This window comes from Callionymus lyra, chromosome 2 (genome assembly GCF_982586985.1).
Source record: "Callionymus lyra chromosome 2, fCalLyr1.hap1.1, whole genome shotgun sequence".
NCBI lineage: Eukaryota > Metazoa > Chordata > Actinopteri > Syngnathiformes > Callionymidae > Callionymus > Callionymus lyra.
Window position 1 is genome coordinate 27,194,890 of NC_141819.1, and position 22,962 is coordinate 27,217,851.

At 40.9% G+C, this 22,962-nt stretch overlaps 4 protein-coding genes across 4 annotated transcripts; 2 read left to right on the forward strand and 2 right to left on the reverse strand.

Moving 5' to 3' along the window:
- The first annotated feature begins 339 nt into the window (after positions 1–339).
- LOC148086213 (radial spoke head protein 4 homolog A-like) lies at positions 340–3,340 on the forward strand. Its single transcript, XM_087784395.1, has 7 exons — positions 340–704; positions 773–986; positions 1,293–1,562; positions 1,654–2,103; positions 2,172–2,316; positions 2,840–2,957; positions 3,041–3,340. Exons 1-7 carry the CDS (start codon positions 613–615, stop codon positions 3,255–3,257), a joined length of 1,506 nt encoding a protein of 501 aa, XP_087640521.1. The 5' UTR covers positions 340–612; the 3' UTR covers positions 3,258–3,340.
- An 888-nt stretch (positions 3,341–4,228) lies between these two features.
- On the reverse strand, positions 4,229–7,429 carry LOC148086214 (radial spoke head protein 4 homolog A-like). The gene is made up of 8 exons (XM_087784396.1): positions 6,907–7,429; positions 6,439–6,658; positions 5,818–6,114; positions 5,303–5,752; positions 5,087–5,240; positions 4,888–5,005; positions 4,558–4,815; positions 4,229–4,495 (listed from the first exon to the last, which is right to left on the reverse strand). The coding sequence occupies exons 1-7, from the start codon at positions 6,996–6,998 to the stop codon at positions 4,590–4,592; spliced, it is 1,557 nt and encodes a 518-aa protein (XP_087640522.1). The 5' UTR covers positions 6,999–7,429; the 3' UTR covers positions 4,229–4,495; positions 4,558–4,589.
- A 241-nt stretch (positions 7,430–7,670) lies between these two features.
- dohh (deoxyhypusine hydroxylase/monooxygenase) lies at positions 7,671–10,164 on the reverse strand. The gene is made up of 6 exons (XM_087782895.1): positions 10,084–10,164; positions 9,504–9,610; positions 9,229–9,396; positions 9,067–9,143; positions 8,668–8,923; positions 7,671–8,438 (listed from the first exon to the last, which is right to left on the reverse strand). The coding sequence occupies exons 2-6, from the start codon at positions 9,607–9,609 to the stop codon at positions 8,128–8,130; spliced, it is 918 nt and encodes a 305-aa protein (XP_087639021.1). The 5' UTR covers position 9,610; positions 10,084–10,164; the 3' UTR covers positions 7,671–8,127.
- A 401-nt stretch (positions 10,165–10,565) lies between these two features.
- On the forward strand, positions 10,566–18,278 carry cherp (calcium homeostasis endoplasmic reticulum protein). Its single transcript, XM_087784397.1, has 21 exons — positions 10,566–10,722; positions 11,071–11,244; positions 12,327–12,365; positions 13,331–13,488; positions 13,674–13,811; positions 13,883–14,034; positions 14,168–14,279; positions 14,617–14,706; positions 14,785–14,980; positions 15,250–15,407; positions 15,521–15,775; positions 15,852–16,062; positions 16,136–16,228; positions 16,301–16,530; positions 16,608–16,741; positions 16,828–16,914; positions 17,035–17,181; positions 17,330–17,437; positions 17,508–17,602; positions 17,668–17,853; positions 17,913–18,278. The coding sequence occupies exons 1-21, from the start codon at positions 10,698–10,700 to the stop codon at positions 17,948–17,950; spliced, it is 2,826 nt and encodes a 941-aa protein (XP_087640523.1). The 5' UTR covers positions 10,566–10,697; the 3' UTR covers positions 17,951–18,278.
- The last annotated feature ends 4,684 nt before the right edge of the window (positions 18,279–22,962 follow it).

Genomic DNA, 22,962 nt, shown 5'->3' on the forward strand with positions numbered 1-22,962 from the left:
GGACTCTGGACTTGTTCATTACTGTGAGGAAATACTATTAGGACTTTACTGCCATCTTCTGGACATTATGGTTGTTTTTTTTGTGTCTTTATTAAATTGTCATTTTTGTAAACTTGATCCTGTCTGCATTTGTAGTTGTCACCTTAGTAAGTGAATCCTGACAAAAACACTTTGGACTATGAACACCTTTTTAAGGCTGAAGTCAGATTTGTGACTATACTTGACCTATACTGACTATAAACCAATAACCTAACCCACGCAGGTTCATTACTCGCCTTCGTTAGCTCGAAACTGGTTTGAAAAAGGAAAGTGTGATGACTATTGCCAGGATGAGGAAATCATATTTTTTTCCTTTGGTTCTGTAATAGTTGTCTTTGTTTTTTCTTTTGTCTTTATTTACTCATTGTTTTTTGTTTTTTTTGTAACACAGTTTTATGGAGAAGTAAAAGAGTTCAAAGGTCTTCTTTGGTCCTACTCAGTCAAAATAGATTCACAGCTGAATGCAGCTCATTTGTGTGAACATACAAGATACATATGAATCCAGTGATTCATTATTTAGGAAAGATCAGACTTTTGTTTCATTAATCAACATAAGAACCAATAAAAACTGAAATGGATGAAGAGAATCGTCGCCGGATGATGCAAGCTGCCCAGGCCTTCAAATCGTTGTTGTTAAAGAAAGGCAGCAAAAGTAGCTCAAGCCTGTAAGTGGTTTTTTTGAGGTTCTGGATAATTTTTATAAGGTGAATAATGGTTGTTGGTTGATCTCCAGATATGAACACATCACCAAAATACTGATGAGGATAATAGATGAGCGGCCACACGATTCAGTGGATATGATTGAGGACATAAGCGTCGATGTGAAGCGAGCTTCGTTTGAGAGCAAACAAAACATCATGCAGGACCTGCAAGTGACCAGAGCATCTGAAAAACTGGCAATGCAGCAGGGCTTTCTGTTTACACAGGAGTCTGACCCAGAGGACCCGGTAATTGTTGGACATTCATTAAATTCATTAAGACTAATGACTTTAGTTCTGGCAAAGTCGAGCGCACAGTTAAGGGAACCTTACATCTAGTCTGGGTAAGCCAAGGTTAGGCCATTGATTGGTAGGAGACCATTGACCCGATGACCATAGAGAAGTATCAGCTGAATACTCTGGCCTTGAATGGTTAGAAGCTGATATGTCTGCTCTTGGAGTACTTGGAAAAATAGATGAAAATCGAAATAGTCCAAATAATTGTAGAAAAAAGTCCATCAAGTTAAACTAATTTCTGTCTCTCTTGTTTGAAAGCTACCTATTCCCAATGTGATGGAGATTGGGTTTTACCTGGAGCAAGCTGGTGTAGGTCTGGGTCGAGAAGAAATGATGAAAATCTTCCTGGCCCTCAAACTGTTGGTGGAATCCCATGGCCTACAGCGATGCAGAATGTGGGGCAAGATTCTTGGAAGAGAGAAAAACTACATTGTGGCCGAGGCTGAGTATCCGGAGGACGATGAAGGAGAAGACGATAGCGGAGGCGAGGAAACTGACCTGTCCGATATGTCCATGCAGGATATTGAGGTGGTTGACAATATCTGCTCATGTATCTGTTTGTGTTTGGTTTTTATAAAGATATACAAAATGTACTATAAAATGTATTTTTCTTACTCAGGAAATACCAGTTCCCAAGTCCACATATAAACCCCCACCGCCAGTACCGAAAGAGCCAGCAGGAACCGGAGCCAACAAGTTTGTGTACTACGTGTGCAATGCACCTGGTTTACCATGGAATAAACTTCCATTAGTCAATCCAGCTCAGATCAACGTGGCCCGACAGATCCAAAAGTTCTTCACAGGCAGACTGGACGCTCCGGTGATCAGCTACCCACCATTCCCTGGAAATGAAGCAAACTATCTGAGAGCCCAGATCGCTCGCATCTCTGCAGGCACTCAGGTCAGCCCGCAAGGCTACTATAAGGTGGTGGATGAAGACGGTGATGAAGATGAGGAGGCGGCTCGGGACACATGTGAAGTTAACCCTGACTTTGAAGGCATTCCAGTGGCAAATATGGTGGATTCTCCCACGTCATGGGTGCATCACGTTCAGCACATCCTGAAGCAGGTATAGATGATGTAGCTAACCCCACCCCTGCCTCTTTGGTTAGCTGTTTTACCATATCCATCTTACAGGGCCGTTGTACTTGGGTAAACCTGGCAGTCAAAGTAGAGGATTTGTCCAATGACGATGAAGATGCTGAAGAGGCAGAGGAAGAGAATGAAGAGGCGGAGCCAGAGTCTGGACCACCGCTGCTCACTCCACTTTTTGAAGACGAAAGTAATGTTTGGTTTCCAAATAATGCTTTTCTTGATGTAATATGAAACCAGAAAGCTACCCAATTTTATACTAATCAGGCTGAGGTTACGGCCTCTTTACGTCAGTAAATGTTGTTTTTCACTGATTTAACTTTAGATATAAACAGCAAAAACAATAACATGACAGGCAAAGAACCCCCAATGTCAAAAGAATGATATACATATCTCAACATAGCGCTGAATCAGCAGGATCCATCGCCTGCAACAAGGTCCTCTATACTGTTTTTTTTTTTTTGTAAAATTGACCAAAACAAGTATCTTCATAAGTCAAGAGTAATGTCAATTTGCATATTTTTATCTTTCAACTATTAAAAAAATAATAATCAATATAACAAAATGTCCTATAAAATACATTAAATTCACTTTCTATCGCTGCAGTCATTATTCCCCTGATATAAAACTGGCATCTGCTACAGCAGTAAGAGGATTTGTTTTTTGTCCATCATAAATGTGTCATTTTTACTCCCTGACTGTTTTTGTTGTAGATTTGTTTGACTGCCCTCCCTGGAGTGTCATGATTTCCACCAAGATTATAACCCAGCATGCAATAGCGGTGGTACGGTCCAACACCTGGCCTGGGGCTTTTACATATGCTTCCGAAAGGTAAGTGAATGTCAATATTTTCCCTAAACTTGTTAAAGTATCATGACAATAACTAGTAAATCCTCTCATGCATCTCTGTTCAGGAATTTCGAGAACTTTTACATTGGCTGGGGCCAGAAGTATTCGGGAGAAGGGTACAGTCCTGCCATCCCCCCAGTGCCAGAAAGGGAGTACTTGGGTGGACCTGAGATCAAAGAGGACCTGGACCCCAGTCTGGATGAGGAGCAGGAGCAAGAGCGAGCAAAGGAAGAAGCAGAACTTAATGAGGTGGAAGAAGATGAAGAGGAAGAGGACGACTAAGATGACTGAAAACAAGTGGTAACTTTTGCTTAAACCATTTAATAAAACTGTATTTTAAAGAAATTAAAGAGCATTCAACAAGTGGTGCGGTTCAGATCTAACCTCCCATTTTTCCTGAACAAACCATGGATGCAGTAAAAGCTTAAGTTTGATTAAATTGTGACCTTCATTTAAAGCAGATTACCTTCATTTTTTAGAAGGATGGATTTGTGATGTAATAATGATACCAGCACTGTCGTCTCATTCCACATGTGCATTTGTTTGCTCTTGGCAGTCCCGTTTTAATCTTGGAAACCTCAAAAGTTCCTCTCAGCATTTCCACCATGATGGAAATAAATGCAAATACCAGGTGCATAAATAATGAAGGGCACCATTAAAACAATAGTTGTTCTACTAGACTCATGACTATTCAATAATTACACCAATCCTTACAGAAAATATTCAATAATTATTGTTACATTATGAAGTTTTAAGGACTCATTAGGGAAAAATGATAGGCAGCATTCAAAGTGTTTTAATGACAATTACTAAAATATTTAGGATGAAAATTGAAATTCATTATTAATATATATATATTATATTAATAATGGTTAGATTAATATATTGGTATATAAACTGCATTATGGTTATTAGTTATCAAGTATAGAATATTCACAAATACAAGGAAATAGTTATTATGAATCTGTATGCACATTTATTTACATAGATCTTAATTTTTGGTTGTAAAGACCGATCTTTTCAAAAAAATGTCTCTTGTTGAGTTTTGATGAACAAAATGCCAGTGCTCAAATACAGCTGATTTTTTCCACCAATAATTAACATTCACCTTTATTCCTTAAAGCAATGAAGCAGGTCCATTTAATGATCATTTAGTGGGACTTTTGAGCCCTAAAGATAATTCATTTGATTCCATAAAAGAGATACAAGTTGTCCAATCTTTCTGAGAGAATTCAAGGAAATATGAACTACAATAAAATTCAACATGTCAACGTTTATTTCTTAGCTGACTGCCAAAGAATGAAACTTAGTGTAGCTGTTGTGTTGTGTTTCTAATCCAATGGTCACTAATCACCTTCTTCACATTGATTCTGTCCAAAATGCCTCAGGTTTGTCTTTCAAGCTAAGCTGCTCCCTCTGTGCTCTCACCGTTTACCTGGTAAATCATCTGCTCCATTAAAATCCCAAAAGATGAAAAGAAAGCTCAGGAAAGTCCTCCCTGTGCAGAAAGCAGGGGCTGCCTAAAACAATACAGATGGATATCATACACACATAAAAATGAGAAACAATTCTTTGACAATACTTTAAAAATCCTTCAGCCAGACGTCTCAATGTTCAATCATCCTCCTCTTCCTCTTCGTCCTGCTCCTCGTCATTAATCATGTCTTCCGCCTCTTGTGCCAAAGCTTTCTGTTCTTCCTCTTCCTCCAGGGTCGGGTCCAGGTCCTCTGTGATCTCAGGCCCGGTCAGGTACTGCTTCTGTGGCAGTGGGGGTAAAGGAGGGCTGTACCCAAGCATTATATACTTCTGGCCCCAGCCAATGTAGATGTTCTCAAAGGTCCTACAACCAAACAGATAGTTCGATGAAACGCCTGCTTCTCAAAACATGGAATTTGTTCATTTTGCAGCTTACCTTTCACAAGCGTAGGCGTGGGCTCCAGGCCAGATGTTGGACCTCACCACGGCTATGGCGTGTTGAGATATACAAGTACTGGAGCTCATGACGGTCCAGGCCTGATCGTTGAACATGCCTGAGGACCGGATTTGAAATGTTACCTTCCAGACTTTTGTGTCAGCTCATCATATTAGCCACGATGAGTCATGAGACTGACCTTTATCTAATGAGATGGATGTCAGCAGGGGGCGTCCAACTTCAGGGTCGATTTCTTCAGGCTCATCCTCGTTCTCATCGTCGTTGTCGTCGTCTCCATCCTCAAAAGACTCTTCCTTAGATTTCACACTCATGTTCACCCAAGTGCAGCGACCCTGAAGGAGAATGTACCAAAGCTGTAGAGGAAGGTGTCCCGTTATAGACCTGGACGGCTTACCTGCTTCAGCACGTGCTGAACATGATGCACCCATGTGTTCACGGAATCCACCATGTTTGCGACGGGGATGCTTTCGAAGTCAGGGTTGACTTCGCAGGTGTCCCGGGAGGCCTGCTCATCTTCTTCCTCATCTTCATCCACCACCTTGTAGTAGCCCTGCGGGCTGACGTGAGTTCCTGCGGATATGCGAGCGATCTGTGCCCTCAGGTGGTTGGACTCATTCCCAGGGAACAGTGGGTAACTGAGCACTGGAGCGTCCAGTCTGCCCGTGAAGAACTTCCTAATCAGTCGTGCCACTGTGATCTGACCAGGAGTGACTGGAGGAAGTTTTATCCAAGGTAGACCAGGCTCACTGCACACATAGTATACAAACTTGTTGGCTCCTGAGCCTATCGGCTCCTTGGGCACCGGTGGAGGAGGTCTATATGTGGACTTGGGAAGTGGGATCTCCTGCGAGACAGAGAATCATTTGACACAAATGTTCAAAGTCAGTTAAAAGCTTAAGTCTCTCTCACCTCATCCATCATTCCGTCACCCTCGTCACCTTCCGCCTCGGCCGCCTCAATCTCCTTCTCCTCTTCCTCCTCCTCCTCCTCCTCTTCTTCCTCCTCACCATCGGGATAGTCAGCCTCAGCCACGATGTAGTTGCTCTCTCGCCCCAGGATCTTCCCCCACAGTCTGCAACGCTGCAGATTCTGAGACTCCACCAGCTGCCTCATGGCCAGGAAGATCCTAATCATCTCCTCCCGGCCCAGACCCACACCAGCCTGCTCCAGGTAATACGCGATCTCACACACGTTTGGAAGAGGCAGCTTCAGCCCAGGAGAGAGAGAATTTGATGTACGTGAGCCAGCAGCAGCAAAGCAATGATTCATTGTTTGTAGATTTCTGTTAAGCATGAAGACCCTCAGACAATTATCTTTAAAATAAAAATATATGATGGTCTATAATGGAAGTATTATAAGTACATTTGAAATAAAAGAAAGAAAACAAACATCTTAATGGTCATTAAAAGTGAAGTTCAAGTCGTGTGCGTATGTGTGTATGTGTGCGTGTGTGCGTGTGTGCGTGTGTGCGTGTGTGCGTGTGTGCGTGTGTGCGTGTGTGTGTGTGTGTGTGTGTGTGTGTGTGTGTACCGGGTCCTCCTGGTCCTGGTCCGTCTCTTGTTTAAATAGCTTTTGTTGCTCTTCAGCCAGTTTCTCAGTTGCCAGGACCTGTGGTACCTCCTGAATATGTTTCTGGGTGTTCTCAAAAGAGGCACGCTTCACATCGATGCTGATGTCCTCCAACATGTCCACCGCATCTAGAGGGCGCTCGTCCATCACCTTCATCAGCACCCTGGTCAGGTGGTCATAGCTGGGCAATGGGCTCGGTTAGTGTTTCATTTGACAACAGGTAGAGATTTAAAAATGTCTGAATCCAATATAATGGAGTTATTTCTCTTTGTTTTAAAAAAATATATATGAAAAACGGGAAACAGGCGTTGACAAAAAAGCCATGCGATTAACTTGTCAAAACTTTATATATTTAACAAGAATTATCTAAAATCGATGAGAGATTTAGATTTTACATTTAACGTTAGAGTGGTTTGAGCTCATACTCACAGGTTTGTGTTGCTTGTCTTGCTCTTCGTTAACAAGAAGGATTTGAAGGAAGTCGCTCCTTGCATCAACTTTTGCATCGTTTCCTCGCCCATGGTTCCGTCTACTCGTCCTTTCAACTGTACTTTAAGTTACTTATCTACAACAAGTTCGCCGCTGCACCGATGTTGAAGTGAAAAAGTAGCAAAAGAAAACGGAGAACAAGATGAACCAGGAAGAGCAAGTTGCTATGGAAACCTAACACTCGGAGGCGCGTTATGAGATTATTTGACTCAAATTATTTTTGTCAGAAGGACATTAAATCGTTTAAATCCTGCAAGCCAGATGTTTAAACTAGGTTTCTATGTTCAAAATTTCGAAGTCAATATTGCTAAGTGGTTTGGCCTAAATGTAAATTATAAGATATTCAGTATTTAAGTATGTGTTCAACAATCCCAGAATGTTGGGAGTTAGTGGTTATGACGGGATATTTCAAGGTGAATGTTTTCCCAGGTTTTCAAAATTGTATAATAAAGTTTAGTTTTGATTTCAGACATGTGCCACAACCAGAAGGCTAATGCACCGCAAATGGGTCCTCCTCCATCTTTTGCATGGATATAACTTCAGTTCCAACAGCAACAACAAAGGCCCAATAATTGGGCCTTTGTTGTTGCTGACCCACCAAATATGCTTCTCATGGAAAGGTGATTCTCTAGATGAAGTAGCGGCAAAATATGATCACAGGCACAAAACAATCATCCAGAAGTAATGCTCAAGTAAAATCCAAATAGACATACAGGTTTTTTTATTTCACTTTGAACCTGCACCTACAGTACAGTAAAACCATCAGACCCTACACCTTTCACTCCAGAATCACTGGAGACTTTAAACTCACCAGAAAATAAATGTACTGTAACAAGAGGCAGAAAAAAAGTATTTATATGGCAGAGAATTCAAGAGTACCAGAATAAAGGGAAAATGAAATTCGTAATTGCAGTTTAAAATGCCAATAAAATAAATTGTTGCAAAAAGTAAGTCAACATGCTAGAGATCGAATGGGAGAGAGGAGTGGCAATTTACGAGTTGATTCCACATTTATTTCTGTCTTTTGCTGTGCACGAGGCAGTCCGTATCATCAAAAGATCAGTCAAAGACTGTGGATTGAAACTCATTTCTGTCAGCCACCATTACATCCCTCAGTATCAAATGTGATATTCATCCTATGCAGCTGGAAACTGTCAGACATCAACCCTGCAACCTGACTACTCCATCTGCATATTGAAACTGGTCACTGTTTTCATAGTCCAGCATGTCCAGAGCCACCTCGCAGCTCTCCTTGACCACGCGCTCTTTGTCGCCACAGTATCGCTGCAGAACATCGAAGCACTCGTCTTTCCCAATGGAGCCAAGTGCCTCAGCTGCTTCGTGACGGACCATGGGGCTTTCACCAGAAAGCTCCAGAGCAGCTTTGAGGGCTGGGATGGCAGCTGGGTGCTGCATCTGACCAAGGACATAGCCAATCTCGTGACGGAATAGAGCGCTGGAACACTGCAGGCCTAGAGAGGGAAGAAGCCACATTATAAACTACCATTCTAAATGTTTATGCTCTCAACCTCTTCAAGATATGATAAAATCCATGCTTCTGTCAAATGAATAATTCAAACTTAATTTATTTAATGCCATTTGTAATATTTTTTGAAATCATTAAAGTTTGTATCACATTATACATGTCATTATCAATCTGCAGGTGTTCAGATACAGTGGAGAACATCGTATCATCCTCACCGTCTCCCAGAGCCAGCACTGCCTCCTCGCTACCACGGTTACGCAGTGCAAACATGGCACGATAGCGTTCAAACAGCGGCAGGTCCTCGTCCAACAAGGCGGTGCGCAGATCTGACACGCCTTTCTTTTCTGCTGGAGGGGCCGGATCCACCGAACTGTAGGGGTTGTTGTCAGTTTTGCCTTTCTGCAACTCTTTCTCTCCTCCACTCTCAAGCCACTCCAACCGTCGCACTGCTAGTTGACACGTCTCTGCTACCTTCACACAGAAATGACCCATCAGGGATTCTACCTTGATATTTAGTGTTTTCAATGCCTTTGTGACAAATCAAGTATCTGATTGGTGACATGATGCTTGAAGTGATGTTTGAGCATTTAAAGGTAACATGTGTGTGCTCTTACCTCTATGACCGGATCTTGACTGTACTCTTTAAGGAGGTCCAGAACGCTACAATCACCGATCGCTCCGAGAGCTTCACCTGTGCACAAAGTATGAGACAAAAATCAGTTTTCATCTAAAATATTTTACTATTGAATCAATCAAAGCTGACGTGCTGTGTTCACCTGCTTCATGTCTGACCATTGGTTCCTGATCAGTGTCTTTGAGAACAGCAGTCAAAGTGGATATGGCTCGTGGGTCCTGCATCTGGCCCAAACAGTAGGCTAGTTCATGTTTCAGCAGAGCGGACTCATCGGTGAAGGCTTTGCTGATCCACTCAATGGCCTCAGCACCTATTCAGTCAACAGTTAGTCCATTATTTCTGTTTAAATATAATGCACATGGGTTTACGTAAAGATAAATTAAAATGATTTTTGAAAGATATGTTGCTGTGTTTTACCTCCCAAATTTTTCAGGGTGAAAAGAGCTCTAAACCTCAGTTTCAGTGGCTGTGACGGGTCATCGAGAACCTGTCCCACCGCAGCAACCTGCTCCACGCTGGCCATGCTGATGGAAGAAAATAAGAATGTATTTATAAACCAAATAATGAATGCATTTGATGTTATTCATATATTGGAACATTTAGGAACATTTACACTTTACGACCATGTATGTTTTCAATTCGATACAATATTGTACATAATGACAAAATGTAACATGAAACTAGAAAGAAACTTAAAATGGTTTTGGGAGATCAATCTGCTTTAACTATTGCGTCCAATACGGTTTTGTTCTGATACGAGTTCAGATTCAAGCGTGGGTTAGCTGTGCTACTAAAATCAAAGTTATTTTAAAGGTAAACAAGTATGAATTATAGAACCTGATAGTTAACATAACTCTGACATGTTCCACGCTTTAAGGCTAGTCGCCCCTGTCTGCTCCAACAAACTGGTTAATAGCTCAGAAAATCTTCTGATAAAATAACATTGCTGTGAAACCAAAATAGAAAAAGAAGAAAAACGACATTAGCCAGACATTACCTGAAATATCCAGCCTCACAACGCACTTAAACAACGTTGACTAGCCAGCAGCGTGAACAGGTTGTGTAAGCCGGATATGACGCATAGGTGAGCGTTTTCCTTTTTCAGAATAAGGGGCTCCTCAAAAGTTACACAATAAAATAAAAAATATATTAAAGGTTCCATTAAAAACCATTACAAATGTATTGAACATATTTCAGAATTGCTTTATTTTTTTTATTTTTTTTTACTGGTGAACAATAGCGCTATCACCATTCATCGATTATAAACTTGGAAAAAAGTGCTAAGTGGGTTTTATATAGTTTACAGTCATAGTTTTAAATGGATTAAACATAATCTCTATTATTAATATTAAACGTATGGTGTATTTTTAAGTAGAATAATAAAAAATAAAAAAACATTGTTGTGACCCACCATAGCCACATGCGTCGCTCCTCTCAGATTCAGTCATTCGATCTCTGGCGCGTTCCTCTGACGCTACTTCCGGTGAGCATCGCGGTGTCAAGCCAGTGGCTACACTTCAATTAAACGTTTATTAACCATCAGGAGTATTCTGTGTACATTTTCCGGACTGTTTTGGGGTTCAGCATTTTTGCTGCAACTAAAGCTCCAAAATGGATATCCCCACACCGCCTGAAGGTAAATACTTTTAGACTTTCCATTGTACGTCGCTTAGCTCATACGCTAACCTGCTGCTAGCTTTTAGCATATCATTCTATGTACTATATTATTTTCACCACTCGGTTGTACGATATACTACAATAGATAATTGTAATGCTACTTGACCCGACATCCTTCAACAGCAAATTGTAATTCATTTGCAAACGTAAAATACAGTCATGTAATTGATTTACAAGTAAAGTAGTCTCAGTCAGTGCAAATGATTCAATGTTGCAGCACAACAATGAAGCTGTAACACATTTTTTGCCCATTGGACACTCTAGAAAACCCATTTTTTTACATGTTCCATTTCCCTTTTTATTGTAGATCAGGAGCTGCGAAATGTCATTGACAAGTTGGCCCAGTTTGTCGCAAGAAACGGACCAGAGTTCGAAAAGATGACGATGGACAAACAGAAGGATAACCTGAAGTTCTCTTTCCTTTTTGGGGGCGATTACTTCAGTTACTACAGGTGCAGGCTGGCCATGGAGCAACAGCAGCGTATGTAATCAGAAAGTGAAACAAAATACTGTGGTTGTAATGTTTATAGGATTTATTACATAGAGGAAATAATAATAATACCCATATGCCATCAGACTACTTTCCATTAAATGAGCAGTCTGGTATTAATGTTTTAAAAAATACTCACAAACGATCTACGTGCTAAATAATACAAGCTTAAGTAACAGGAGAAAAGTAACACATGTAAGCATGTAATAAACATGCATGTTATAAGCTGTTGTGCTATACATGAGATAAATAAGAACTAGATATTAATGTTACACCTAAATTATTATTGCAAGTTAAAACTGTCCTCTAATTTAATCTACTAATGTAATGATTAGTGTAATGAGGTAACCCATTATGGTAGATGGATAAAGACTGTTAACTGATGTCCATACATTTTCAGCATGATTACCTAATATAATAAATATAGATCCCATTTGGTGACTCTATATTGTCCTCTACCTCACGTTGGATCATATTTTGCAAACGGTTTACTAATTCAGCTCAGGCCTAATGTACTGACACCAATACACATTTCTGATTAGCTGGACAGATTACAATGTCTGAATTTAAGAAGCACCTTTATTCTATACATCTTATGTCTTTATTAAAAAAGGTCATGTCTTAATGCAATTCCAGTCTTTGTGAGTATACATTTAAATTTAGGGCACATAAAACCAAAGGGGTTTGTTTACCTATTGTTATTGAGATCTTTTTTTATTTGAGGTTTCATCATTAATAATTGCTCTTGTGTTATTGTTTTCACTTATTTCATTGTCTTTATCATCATTAGGAGATAAAAGTCTATCCATGTAAAAAATTTAAAAAAATCTCTATCTGATCTTCAAAACTGAACAAAACATTATCCAAATCATCTACTTTTCTGCTTCAAAGCAGTTACACTCATATATTCTATCTTCAAGAAGATGTTAAAAAAGTAGATTGTATTGAACTTTTAATTAAGCATAACAATCCTGGAGGACCATGTTCTCTTGAAAATCACTGATAAGGGTTGCATGAAATCGTCAATACTTTGACTTAATTGAATATGATCACATGTGCTTTTCTCCACTTAGATCCCTCTACCCACGATGGGGAGGAATATAAATCTGAAGGTATTTATTTGGAAACCAAGATGTAAAAAAAAGAAAAGAATCAGACAAAAAACAAACAAAAATAAATATTTTGCTTGATTTTCCTGCACTTTTGTTTAATATCGTTAATTCAATATTATTATGTTTTAGTTTTGTCTGTGTTTAATTTTTCCTATTTTTGTTTGATATAAGCTATTATGGTATTTGGGTTCCAACAAATGTAACGTTTTTTTCGATGACCTGGCAATTTTTGGTTCACTTTCAATATTGAAAAGACACTGTGAATGTCTGAATTACAAATGACCTGTCTATGGGATGTTTTGATATGTGTTATTACAGCCGGGGACCTTATCTTAAATATTTTTTAACCTTGATTAACATGGTCATTAGAAACTGTCTGACTGCTCACCTACTCATTATTTAAAAGGATAAGAGGACACACTGTAGAAGAGGCTCGTACCTGTCCTAAATATTTTAATACTTTGTACATAATTGTACAGTATTCTTAACTGACTGTGCCTTGGTGACAATATAACAACATTTACTTATTTGGTGATTTGCAGAAGCTTTATCCATTTCCTTACATAATGTACACGTTTTTATATTATATCAAACTTCATATTGATTATTTCAATTAAATGCATGTTTCTCTATTCATGTTTATATAATTCTATTTAAAACACGAAGAAACAAGCCTTTCTCCTGTTGTAATTTGGCTTCTCTTCAATTTGTATGGCATGGCCCTTGAATCAAGTTCCAACAGCTTCAAAGGTCCTCAATGGCATGTCTCTCTGCATGCACTTTTTCTTATGTTTTTAAGTTACATTTTGATCACTTGCAGTTTAGGCTGTTCTAATTTCACTGAATGTTTGATGTGGCTGTGATACTTTTTTCAACGCCCTCGATGTTCGATACATTTGCATCAGAGCTTTATATGATCTTGATATCATAAATTACGTCGCATTTCTATTCTTCTATTTTTCCAGATCTGTACAACCCAGGAGCCAAAGACTTGATAGACATTCCTCCCCCACCCATGGCGATGATCCCTCCTCCACAGATCCCCCCGCCATCTACTCCTTCGATGGACGAGCTCAACCAACAGTATCAGTGGAACCTCCAACACCTGAACACACTAAGACAGGTATTAAAAAAAGAAAATTCACTTGGAGGATTTATCTCAAAATGTTTCATAAAAATCACCCTGAAATAAATGTCAAGCTAATAGGAAAACAGATTATGCTTTAAAATAAACAACTATGATTGTAATACATTTACAATTTAAATTGCAGTTACATTGTAGTTAATATACTGATGGTGCTTCTGCAGGAACAGGTGACTGCAGCCGTCGCAACCGCAATGGAGCAGCAGGTCCAGAAACTGCTGCTGGACACTCAGCTGGACATCACAGAATTTGACAATCTTCTTCAGCCCATCATTGACACCTGCACCAAGGATGCCATCTCAGTGAGGATGCCACCTTTTATATCTCGTTACTGGTGCAAACAGTGTCTGATAAAACTCTCTTCTTATCTCAGGCTGGTAAAAACTGGATGTTCACCCACGCCAAGGGTCAGCATCAGTGCGAACTGATGACGGCACACCTCCGTAACCGCATCACCGCTGAAGATGCTCACTTCGAGCTTCGGCTACACCTCATCTATTTGACCAACGATGTTCTGCATCACTGGTACAAATGTTTATGCATCATCTCTTTAAAGCTATTATCTAGTCAAACCCCAAGGTTCTGTGATAACCATGTCATTTCACTTTTTTGTGCTAAAGTTTTTGTTGCCTTGTTGTCTTTTAATGTGACTCTACAGCCAAAGGAAACAGCAGAAGGATTTATTGGCAGCGCTTCAGAAAGTAGTCGTTCCCATTTACTGCACCAGCTTCCTGGCTGTTGAGGAGGAGAAACAGCAGAAGATCACTCGGGTAAATGGCTTTCCAGTTTTCTCAACTCTTCCTGTGACCCCTTTAGGTTCAAAGCAGAAGAAAAAAAGAATGATGAGAATTAACTTTTAAATGTATGTAAGGTGTGGGGGTGTATTCAAAATCGTGTTATACTCCTTGTTACTCTGGTAGAAAAGGTAGTTTTAGTAATATATTTGAGTTTAAATTAATAACCAAAGATGGCCAAAAGCCTATAAAGATCTGAATATGTGTGATCTTAGTTCGACTCCTAGTAATGACACAAGCCACGCATTCACATGAGAGTTACTCAAGGTTTGTTTTGTCTAAAGAGCTCAACCTTGTGTGTGCTGTCCTTCAGTTGTTGCAGCTCTGGGAGAAGAACGGTTACTTTAATGATGAGACCATTCAGCAGCTTCAGAATCCAGCACTTGGTCTTGGCCAGTACCAGGTGAGTGGAATTAAGCAAGTAGCAAAGAACCAAGTATGTTTCATCCTAGGCCTTCACTAAAGGCTTTCTTTGTGTCAGGCGTCTCTTGTCACAGAGTTTTCCGCTGTGGTGCAGCCCATCCAGTTAGCCTTCCAGCAGCAGATCCAGACCCTGAAGGCACAACACGAGGAATTATTGGCAAACCTGAAACAACCCCCTCCTCAGGTGGCCCCTGTTGCCCAGCTGCCCCCTCCCATCGAGCACGAGAAGCCTCCTCCTATGACCCCACAAGCGGGTGAGAGGAAGATCACAGATATTAACAAAAAGTGACATTGAATCCATGATCAAACAAATGTAAAGTCTGCAGGGCCACAAACATAGCGGTTTAACCTTTAACTTAAATAAAAAATATAAAGTTTATGTATGGTAAACATAGTTTTAATGTCTCATCAAATGCAAGATCTTGGGGGCTATGTTGGCTGGGTACTAGTTACACCTTAAACTTGGTTGGATTCATACAAAATGTTTGACTTTAGCTCTAAACATGTGACTTCTGGTGTGCAGGAGAGGTCAAACCTCCGATGACAGGTCCTCCACCAGGGGAGTATGAAGAAGCTCCATCCAGACCAATGGATCCAAGTGGCGGACCCCCCGATATCCCTCCAGGCAAACCTGGGTGGTTCGATCCTCAACACATGGGGCCCTGGAATCCCAATCAACCAGTAATGTCTTATTTAAAATCTCTTTGTGTTGCAAAAACTAAATCTGAATCAAGATTTTCTGTTTTTTTTATTTATTTTTTTTACTGAATTTCTTTATTTCTTTTTTTTTGCAGCCCCCCTTTGACCCAAACCAGCCACCGCCACCCTGCCCCCCCTGGAACAGTCACGATGCAATGTGGAACGAGCAGAGGGAGCCACCCAACTGGAGTGGAGGTCCGCCCAGAGAAGGGGGACCCTGGAGTGGTCCTGGAGGTTCTGATCAAGGTCCGCCGTCTTGGAACCAGTATGACCAACAGCCACCGTGGGGGAACCAGCCGGAGCAGCCCCCGTGGGGTCAGAGAGAGCCGCCCTTTGGTCCACGCATGCAGGTGTGTTGACGGTCACTCCCGTTTCTTGCCGCTCTTGTTGTGTTTCCACTGATGAACATTGTGCCGTCCCTCACAGAGGCCCCCCCACTTCCGAGGACCGTTCCCACCCCACCAGCAGCCCCGTCACTTCAACCAGCCTCCCCCTCCTCCTCCACACAACTTTGGACGTTTCCCTCCCCGCTTCATGCAGGAGGACTTCCCCCCGAGACACCACTACGACAGGCCGCCCTACACGCCTCACCGGTTCGACTACCCACCAGGAGACTTTCCAGGGGGTGAATGCAGAGGTGAGAGAAGCGTTGGTTTGGATTTAAGATGGATGTTCTTTTCATGCTTTATTCATGTCTTTCCTGTTTCCAGACATGCCTGGTCCCCCCCCTCCACACCACCATGGTAACCAGAGACTCCCACCACCAGGTATGGGGGCTGAACATCCTCCGTGGGGGGGCGGAGGTGGCAGCGGCGGCGGTGGTGGCGGAGGTGGCGGCGGCGGCGGTGGTGGTGGTGGAAGCGGCGGCGGCGGAGGTGGCGGCGGTGGCGGCGGCGGCGGCGGCGGTGGTGGTGGTGGCGGCGGCGGCGGAGGCAGCGGTGGTGGTGGCGGCCAACACGCAGACTTTGGTCCACCCCCCCACGGCTTCAATGGTCACTCACCTCACGTGCGTCAAAGGCCACATCCGGTCCAAGACGACCCCAGTTTGGTTCCCAACGTTCCCTATTTCGATCTTCCTGCTGGTTTAATGGCTCCCCTGGTCAAAGTAAGTAGGCCCGCAGAGTTTAAGGCTTGACTTAACAACGGGAATTATCAATGAACATTATCACTTCTGTCACTCAGCTCGAGGACTACGATTATAAACCTCTGGATCCAAAAGACATCAGGTTGCCTCCGCCCATGCCCCCCAGTGAGCGTCTGCTGGCTGCAGTGGAGGCCTTTTACAGTCCGCCATCCCACGATCGTCCCCGCAACAGGTAAATGAAAACATGGTTGATGCTGTATTTTTGTACCAAAACATAGATTAACTTTGTTTTGATTAAACCCCTGTTTTTATTTTCAGTGAAGGATGGGAACAGAATGGTCTATATGAGTTCTTCAGAGCCAAGATGCGAGCGAAGAGGAAAAAAGGACAAGAGAAAAGAAACAGGTGAATCTTGACATGTTCACTCGGCCTCGAGCCAGATTCTATGCAACTTTTACTTGACTTGAAATGCGGTTTGTGGTTAAGATGTTGGTACATTTGGTAACTTTGTTTTACCTGCTGCAGCGGACGTGGTGGCAGCAAGTCGAGGAGTCGCTCAGGCAGCAGAGGGAGGTCATCGTCTGCCTCCAGTTCTCGATCGTCCAAGTCCTCACGCTCCCGATCCCGCTCCTCGCGATCTCGCTCCCGCTCCCGCTCCTACTCCAGATCCAGGTGTGAAAATAAACACAAACTGAAAATGCACAACACAACTTGACACACAGGGAGACTCGACTAATCGTTGTTGAATATAAATCCGGTTAAAAATATATAGAGTATCCCTGGGAATGAACAATTGCTGTGATGTACATTATCTCCTCAGGTCAAGGAGCCGATCCAGATCTTCTCGTAGTCGTTCCCGCTCCAGGTCTAGATCAACGTCGCCTGGTAAAAAACGACGTGGCAACAAGTCCCGCAGCTCCTCCCCAACGTAAGCATCGGCCCTGGTTTGTGATTCAAACACAATCGAACACCGAGTTAACTATAAAACTTCCACACAGCGCCACAGCAGGTCTCGGGGCTGGTCCTTCAAAACTGCCGCCAGACAGCAGACTTGGCGAGGAGAACAAAGGCCATCAGCTGCTGATGAAAATGGGTAAAGTTTTTGTCTCTGCTTCGTTGTCATAAATCTAGTCTCCTGACAGTTCTCTGTGCTTGCAGGCTGGAGTGGGTGTGGTGGTTTGGGAGCGAAGGAGCAGGGTATCCAAGACCCCATTAAAGGAGGTGACATCAGAGATAAATGGGACCAATACAAAGGCGTGGGAGTGTCACTCAATGACCCCTATGAGAACTACCGCAGGAACAAGAGCTACAACTTTGTCGCCCGTATGAAGGCTCGAGAAGAAGGTGGGTGACCGGAAGGTCGATCTATAGACTCTCTAATATGTCAGTTGATTTTATTTCAGTGAACCGGGAACCTCCTGAGGCCCCTCCCACCGAATGAGCTCTTCAACATTTCTGGTCCTCACCACCAACATCCAAGTCTCACTGTCCGTTAGCACCAGGTCCTCAAGTTGTATTCAAGACATGATCAATGCGACAAACCTGATATGGCTCTCACGTGCAGAGTAAACTGTAAGAGTTAACAGTCACTTGTTTAACTATCCTCTGGACAGATGTCAGAAATGCTCTCTCAACTCAACACATGTATAAACCGACTCATCAAGTGTCTTTATTTTCTATTGTAAACCTTTTGTTATGACCTCTTACCGTCATTTTATATGTGTAGGAAAACAATCCAACAAAACTTGGTAAATAAATCGTCCAAAATACACATGTTTGCCATTTGTTTAATTAATTCTATCCACTGTACATATCCACCACCAAACTTACCTCATGTTGTGTTGTATATGAACCGTTCACCTCTCATCCAAGCTGAGTTCTGCACTTGCTCTCTGCGACCCTTTAATAAGCGGTAGAAAAATGACTGAAGGAATGTACTTAATGCTTCCACAAGGTGGTGCTGTTGTCACAGTAATGACGCTAATTAAGTCCAGACTTCGTCCGTACGATGACAACATTTTCCTTGACATCTTAGTTCTGACTCAACTGCATGTTTCCAATGTTTCAATGGGAGAAAAAAAGCGCATCAACACAAAATTATTTCAATTTTAAAATTTCAATTAGCAACGCAATTAAACCACATTATTAAACACACTAACTTTGCTTCAGTTTTTTTAAAAACAATCTCCTGTTTGACAGTCTATTTGTGATTGAATAAGTATCTCAAGTGTATCCCAGATGCCTTGGGCAGGAAAACTTTAGAGTCAACATTTGACCTCGGTAACATCTGACAACACTTTTAATAGCGAATACTTCCAATATAGGTGCACTGCAAGCAGAGAGGAAACGGCCTCACAATAATGCTGGCCTCTGAGGGGAAAGTGAATATTATGATGGAAAGTGACACCGCTGTCCAAACCTTCTCCAGTTCCTCCTCACAGGCTTGAGTGTGAGGAAACAGATTCTGAAACAAGTCTCTGCCACACATTCCAGCAATATGATCCCCAATATTGAGGGAAAACATCCAGTGTTGTAATAAGATTAGTCCAGAGTGAAACAACAGGAGGGAAAGGAAACCCTGAACCAACATCCTGCTCACTCTCCATCAGGTGCTCCAGCAGTCACAATGATCAATGATTAAATCTATAGAAACACTTGTTCAAACACTCCACTCACTCATGTTGACCCTGAAGAAAAAGTTCTTTGTGTGCGTCAGTGGAACCACTTACAAGTGGTTGCGCAATATTTACAGTTATCTATTCTTCTAAATATTTTTTTATTGTAGGGTTTGGTTTGGTTTTTGTCTTGTTTTCTCCTGTTGACCAGATGCTAGATTTGTAATTGTCTGTAGTTCAATCTGTTATGAAAGTACAAAGATTGGCTCATATTTATGAACAAATAAATGGCATTCATTGTGTGATAGCGAAGGACAATACGTCAATGATTGTTTGACCTTTTAACCAATATCTTGAAACTGTCATCACTACAGCTTGAAACCTGATGTTGCAGCTATCGTGACTGTGTGTGAATATATCCGAATCAGAAACTTTTATTGTATTGTAAACAAACAGGATTTTCATGGGGTCACATTTCAAAATAAAATAATGGAGTAAATAAAATCAAATTAGATAAATAAAAAACAATAAATTAAAATAATGTGAGATATATACCTGGTTTTAAAATCTGAAAACTAAAGAAAAAAAGTAGTTAATCAGAATGATTCTATTCTTATTTGATCCCATAGTAAATAATAATTGAATTATTTTATTTTTGCACTTAAAAATAAATATAAACATAGATATAATTATTATATAATGAGCTCTAAATTGTATTTTTATTTTGTGCCAAAAAATACATTTTCTTAATGAAGTGCGTTATTTATATCATATTCCTTAATTATTTAATAAACTACTAAAACAATCAATCAATTATCAAAGTATTATTCTTTAGTTATGATTACATTTGACCTTTGACCTTGTTGCTTATCTTTTATTAAGAGGTTTTCTCATACTTCGTTCCTTTGCTTCCTCGGATTTGAACTCCAGTAAACCTCGCACAGCTCAATCCTACTGCATTGTTTCAGTCCAAAAATATACTTGAGCAGCCACTTGTTAACGCAGAACCTCGAGCTGAAGCTTTCAATTAGCCTCATCATTCTCCTCATCAAGAACCCGGAGCCACGTCAAAGTGGGCCACGCTCCCCGCTCGGGCCCGACCTCATCTAATGGCACCTTGTAAAGACAGACACGGCATCAGGAGTGGAGGGAGCTTCGGGGGGGGGGAAGCCACAGTGGTCCTGAAATAGAATCAAGGATCAATGGAGACATCATTAAAGAGATGCTGCCATTAGTCGCTGCCAGGCCTGTGATCAGGAGCCATTATGTGGATTGAGGCGAGACCCCCGAGGTCCTGGCTGGTACCACACTCGCAGACAACACAAGAGACCACAGAGATGTGGTGAGTGAGGGGAGCACTTCTGACAGGTTGTTCTTATTAGAGGGAGCACGCCGCGGCGGCTGTGGGGAGGGGGTCTTCCACTTTGGCTCACATGTGTGCAGCGAGACTGATCGTGAAACCGCTCGTTGAATAACCAGGAGGATCACCACAAACTGAAGGTGTGCGTGTGTGTGCGTGTGTGTGTGCGCTTGATCTAAGAGATCTGAAACCTCCTATCAGTTCCTTTGATGGAAGTAAGTGGAAGCAGCAAACGCTGACGTCGCAATCAGCTCTGAGGGTTCCTTGATTCCATCAGACAACCCCCCGAACCCACCTCTCACAACTACGATAAAAACTATGATTTTTTTTTTAAAGAAAATCAGGGTTTAATTCTTATCTCAACAGTACAGAGATGACGCAGCTATATGTGGAAGATTAAAACAATATGTTCATCACGCTCCGGTTGTTTCTTAATTTATAACTCGTATTTTTTCAAAAAACAGTCCAGTTTTCAAGCTTTTGTACAAACCTGTCGACTCTAGAAGCCTTAAAACTCCTTCAATAATAAATCCAATATCTCCACTTGTCTATGCAGCTTCATAGCATTAGATCAGATGTAAATACATGTTTATAGACATAATCAGAATCATAAGCCTTGAGTTATCATGAATAATCACAAATAAAAAGTTGGATTTACTTGAAAATGTGCTTTGTTTAGATAAACAAGTGCTTCAAACTGCTTACAGAGGTGCACTCTTTAGTTTTACTATCTCAACCATTTAAGCATTTACTTAAAGTAGCTTGTTTTTCTACAGTTTTTAACACACCTTGAATTAATAAGCAAAGAGTCCAGATCTGTCATAGTTATTATCCAGTGACCAGAAGTGTCTGAAAACAATCTTCTGCCATTCCTGCACTTTCTGAGTTTCTTTTTTTCCAAGTTCCTACCATTTCTATCCCTTTATCTTCTGATAGAAAACAATAGAATGTTTAAAACAGGGACCATTTGCAGGACTAGACTCGGTATCCTTCACCTGCTCCTGACACAGTTCAGTTAAGCGATTACAGACATGAAATTACAAAAGATCAAAGACACGTCAAAGGTATAAGGAAGTGTTGCTCACTATAACTCAAAACTTCCTGGGAAACACCTTTGCTCTCAACATCAAGGAAGTTCTTGTTTTGAATATTATACTTTTTTTTCAGTGTGATGATTAAATAATACTTAGACACTTATTATTAAACACGCTCATTCTTTTTAACTGTTTAGTATTTATTCATCTAATTTCACGAAAAAATAAGAATGTCAAACATTTGATTATGTTCTGTGCACACACATTTCACCTTTTGGGTCCTGGCCAATCCCAGCTACACGGGGTTAGAGGCCGGCGCCACCTTGGCAAGGTCGCCGGTCCATCACAGTTCACTTAAAAAACATTTAATTTCCATCCTCTGAGAAATACACACTTCTCAGAAGACACACACCACTCAGAGGAAATATTGGTCTGGAGTCAAAGCGAAGGGGATTTTGTCTGTTACGATAACGTCTGGTATTTACACTGACACTCGGAGAATAACAACACTTGGTTAACTTACAAATTTAGACTCATGCAGTTGAACTCACCAGAGACGGAGACGTTTTCCTGGCCTCTTCACTTCTTTGTTATGGATGTTACTGATGGTGACGGCTTGTTTCCCAAAGCTGGAAATCATGTCTCTCCACATGGAACGAATTAAAAACGTTGATATTTATGGTGCACCAGTTGTTTAGTGGGAGGACATTTGTACTACGTGTCACTCTCCAACATTTTCACTTCCTGTCCAACTGTATCCAGTGTTTTATCTTTGGAAAAGATTTAACAAGCCATCCCTCGTCCTCTCCTGGACGATCAGCTGGTGAAGCGTTCCCCCACATTGTTGTTTAACTTCTTCATTTCTAGTATTCATTTTTCTGACTTGAGACGTATTCACAACATTTTTAGTACTTAAATTTTGATTTAGTTTTTGCTCTCCAACACGTTGATATTTGTGACGAATCACCTTTGCACATTTTTTTTAAATTTTATTTAAAGTGTGGTAATGTAACAAAACTTCCTTGCAGGATTAACCTTAATTAAATTGTCACCAGCTGGGGTGTTTAATAATCCTATAAAGTTATTAATAGTAACGGAAATGTCCAATATAAGATGAATAACGCAGAAAATATTTTCCGAGTTCATTTTTTCATGTTGATAAAAGGACTGATTATAATATACTGTAGTGCCTTTCTATCATATTTTCATGTTTTGTGCATATAGATAATCAGATAATAACATAGATACTTATTTAGTTTAATTGAAAATCTTTAAATAAAATATATAGAAAAAGCATTAATATCATTCTATATATTTTATTAAAGGATTTCAACTATTTCTATTGCCATAAATAAGCATAGTAGCATGGTCACACCTTTTCATATTCTATTTTACAGTATTAGATAAAAAATATATATATTTATTTATTTTAAATATCATTATT

Bases quoted from the DNA above. Each gene is read 5' to 3' on its own strand.
- LOC148086213 (XM_087784395.1), top strand. From the start codon at position 613: ATGGATGAAGAGAATCGTCGCCGGATGATGCAAGCTGCCCAGGCCTTC. The intron at 1,563-1,653 runs GTGGTTGACAAT...TTTCTTACTCAG, and splicing joins TGTCCATGCAGGATATTGAG to GAAATACCAGTTCCCAAGTC. The intron at 2,104-2,171 runs GTATAGATGATG...TCCATCTTACAG, and splicing joins TTCAGCACATCCTGAAGCAG to GGCCGTTGTACTTGGGTAAA.
- LOC148086214 (XM_087784396.1), bottom strand. From the start codon at position 6,998: ATGGGCGAGGAAACGATGCAAAAGTTGATGCAAGGAGCGACTTCCTTC. The intron at 6,659-6,906 runs GTGAGTATGAGC...CCCATTGCCCAG, and splicing joins AAGACAAGCAACACAAACCT to CTATGACCACCTGACCAGGG. The intron at 5,753-5,817 runs GTGAGAGAGACT...TCTGTCTCGCAG, and splicing joins GTGACGGAATGATGGATGAG to GAGATCCCACTTCCCAAGTC.
- dohh (XM_087782895.1), bottom strand. From the start codon at position 9,609: ATGGCCAGCGTGGAGCAGGTTGCTGCGGTGGGACAGGTTCTCGATGAC. The intron at 9,397-9,503 runs GTAAAACACAGC...TTGACTGAATAG, and splicing joins CACCCTGAAAAATTTGGGAG to GTGCTGAGGCCATTGAGTGG. The intron at 9,144-9,228 runs GTGAACACAGCA...CTTTGTGCACAG, and splicing joins AATGGTCAGACATGAAGCAG to GTGAAGCTCTCGGAGCGATC.
- cherp (XM_087784397.1), top strand. From the start codon at position 10,698: ATGGATATCCCCACACCGCCTGAAG. The intron at 12,366-13,330 runs GTATTTATTTGG...CTATTTTTCCAG, and splicing joins GGAGGAATATAAATCTGAAG to ATCTGTACAACCCAGGAGCC. The intron at 15,776-15,851 runs GTGTGTTGACGG...CGTCCCTCACAG, and splicing joins CCTTTGGTCCACGCATGCAG to AGGCCCCCCCACTTCCGAGG.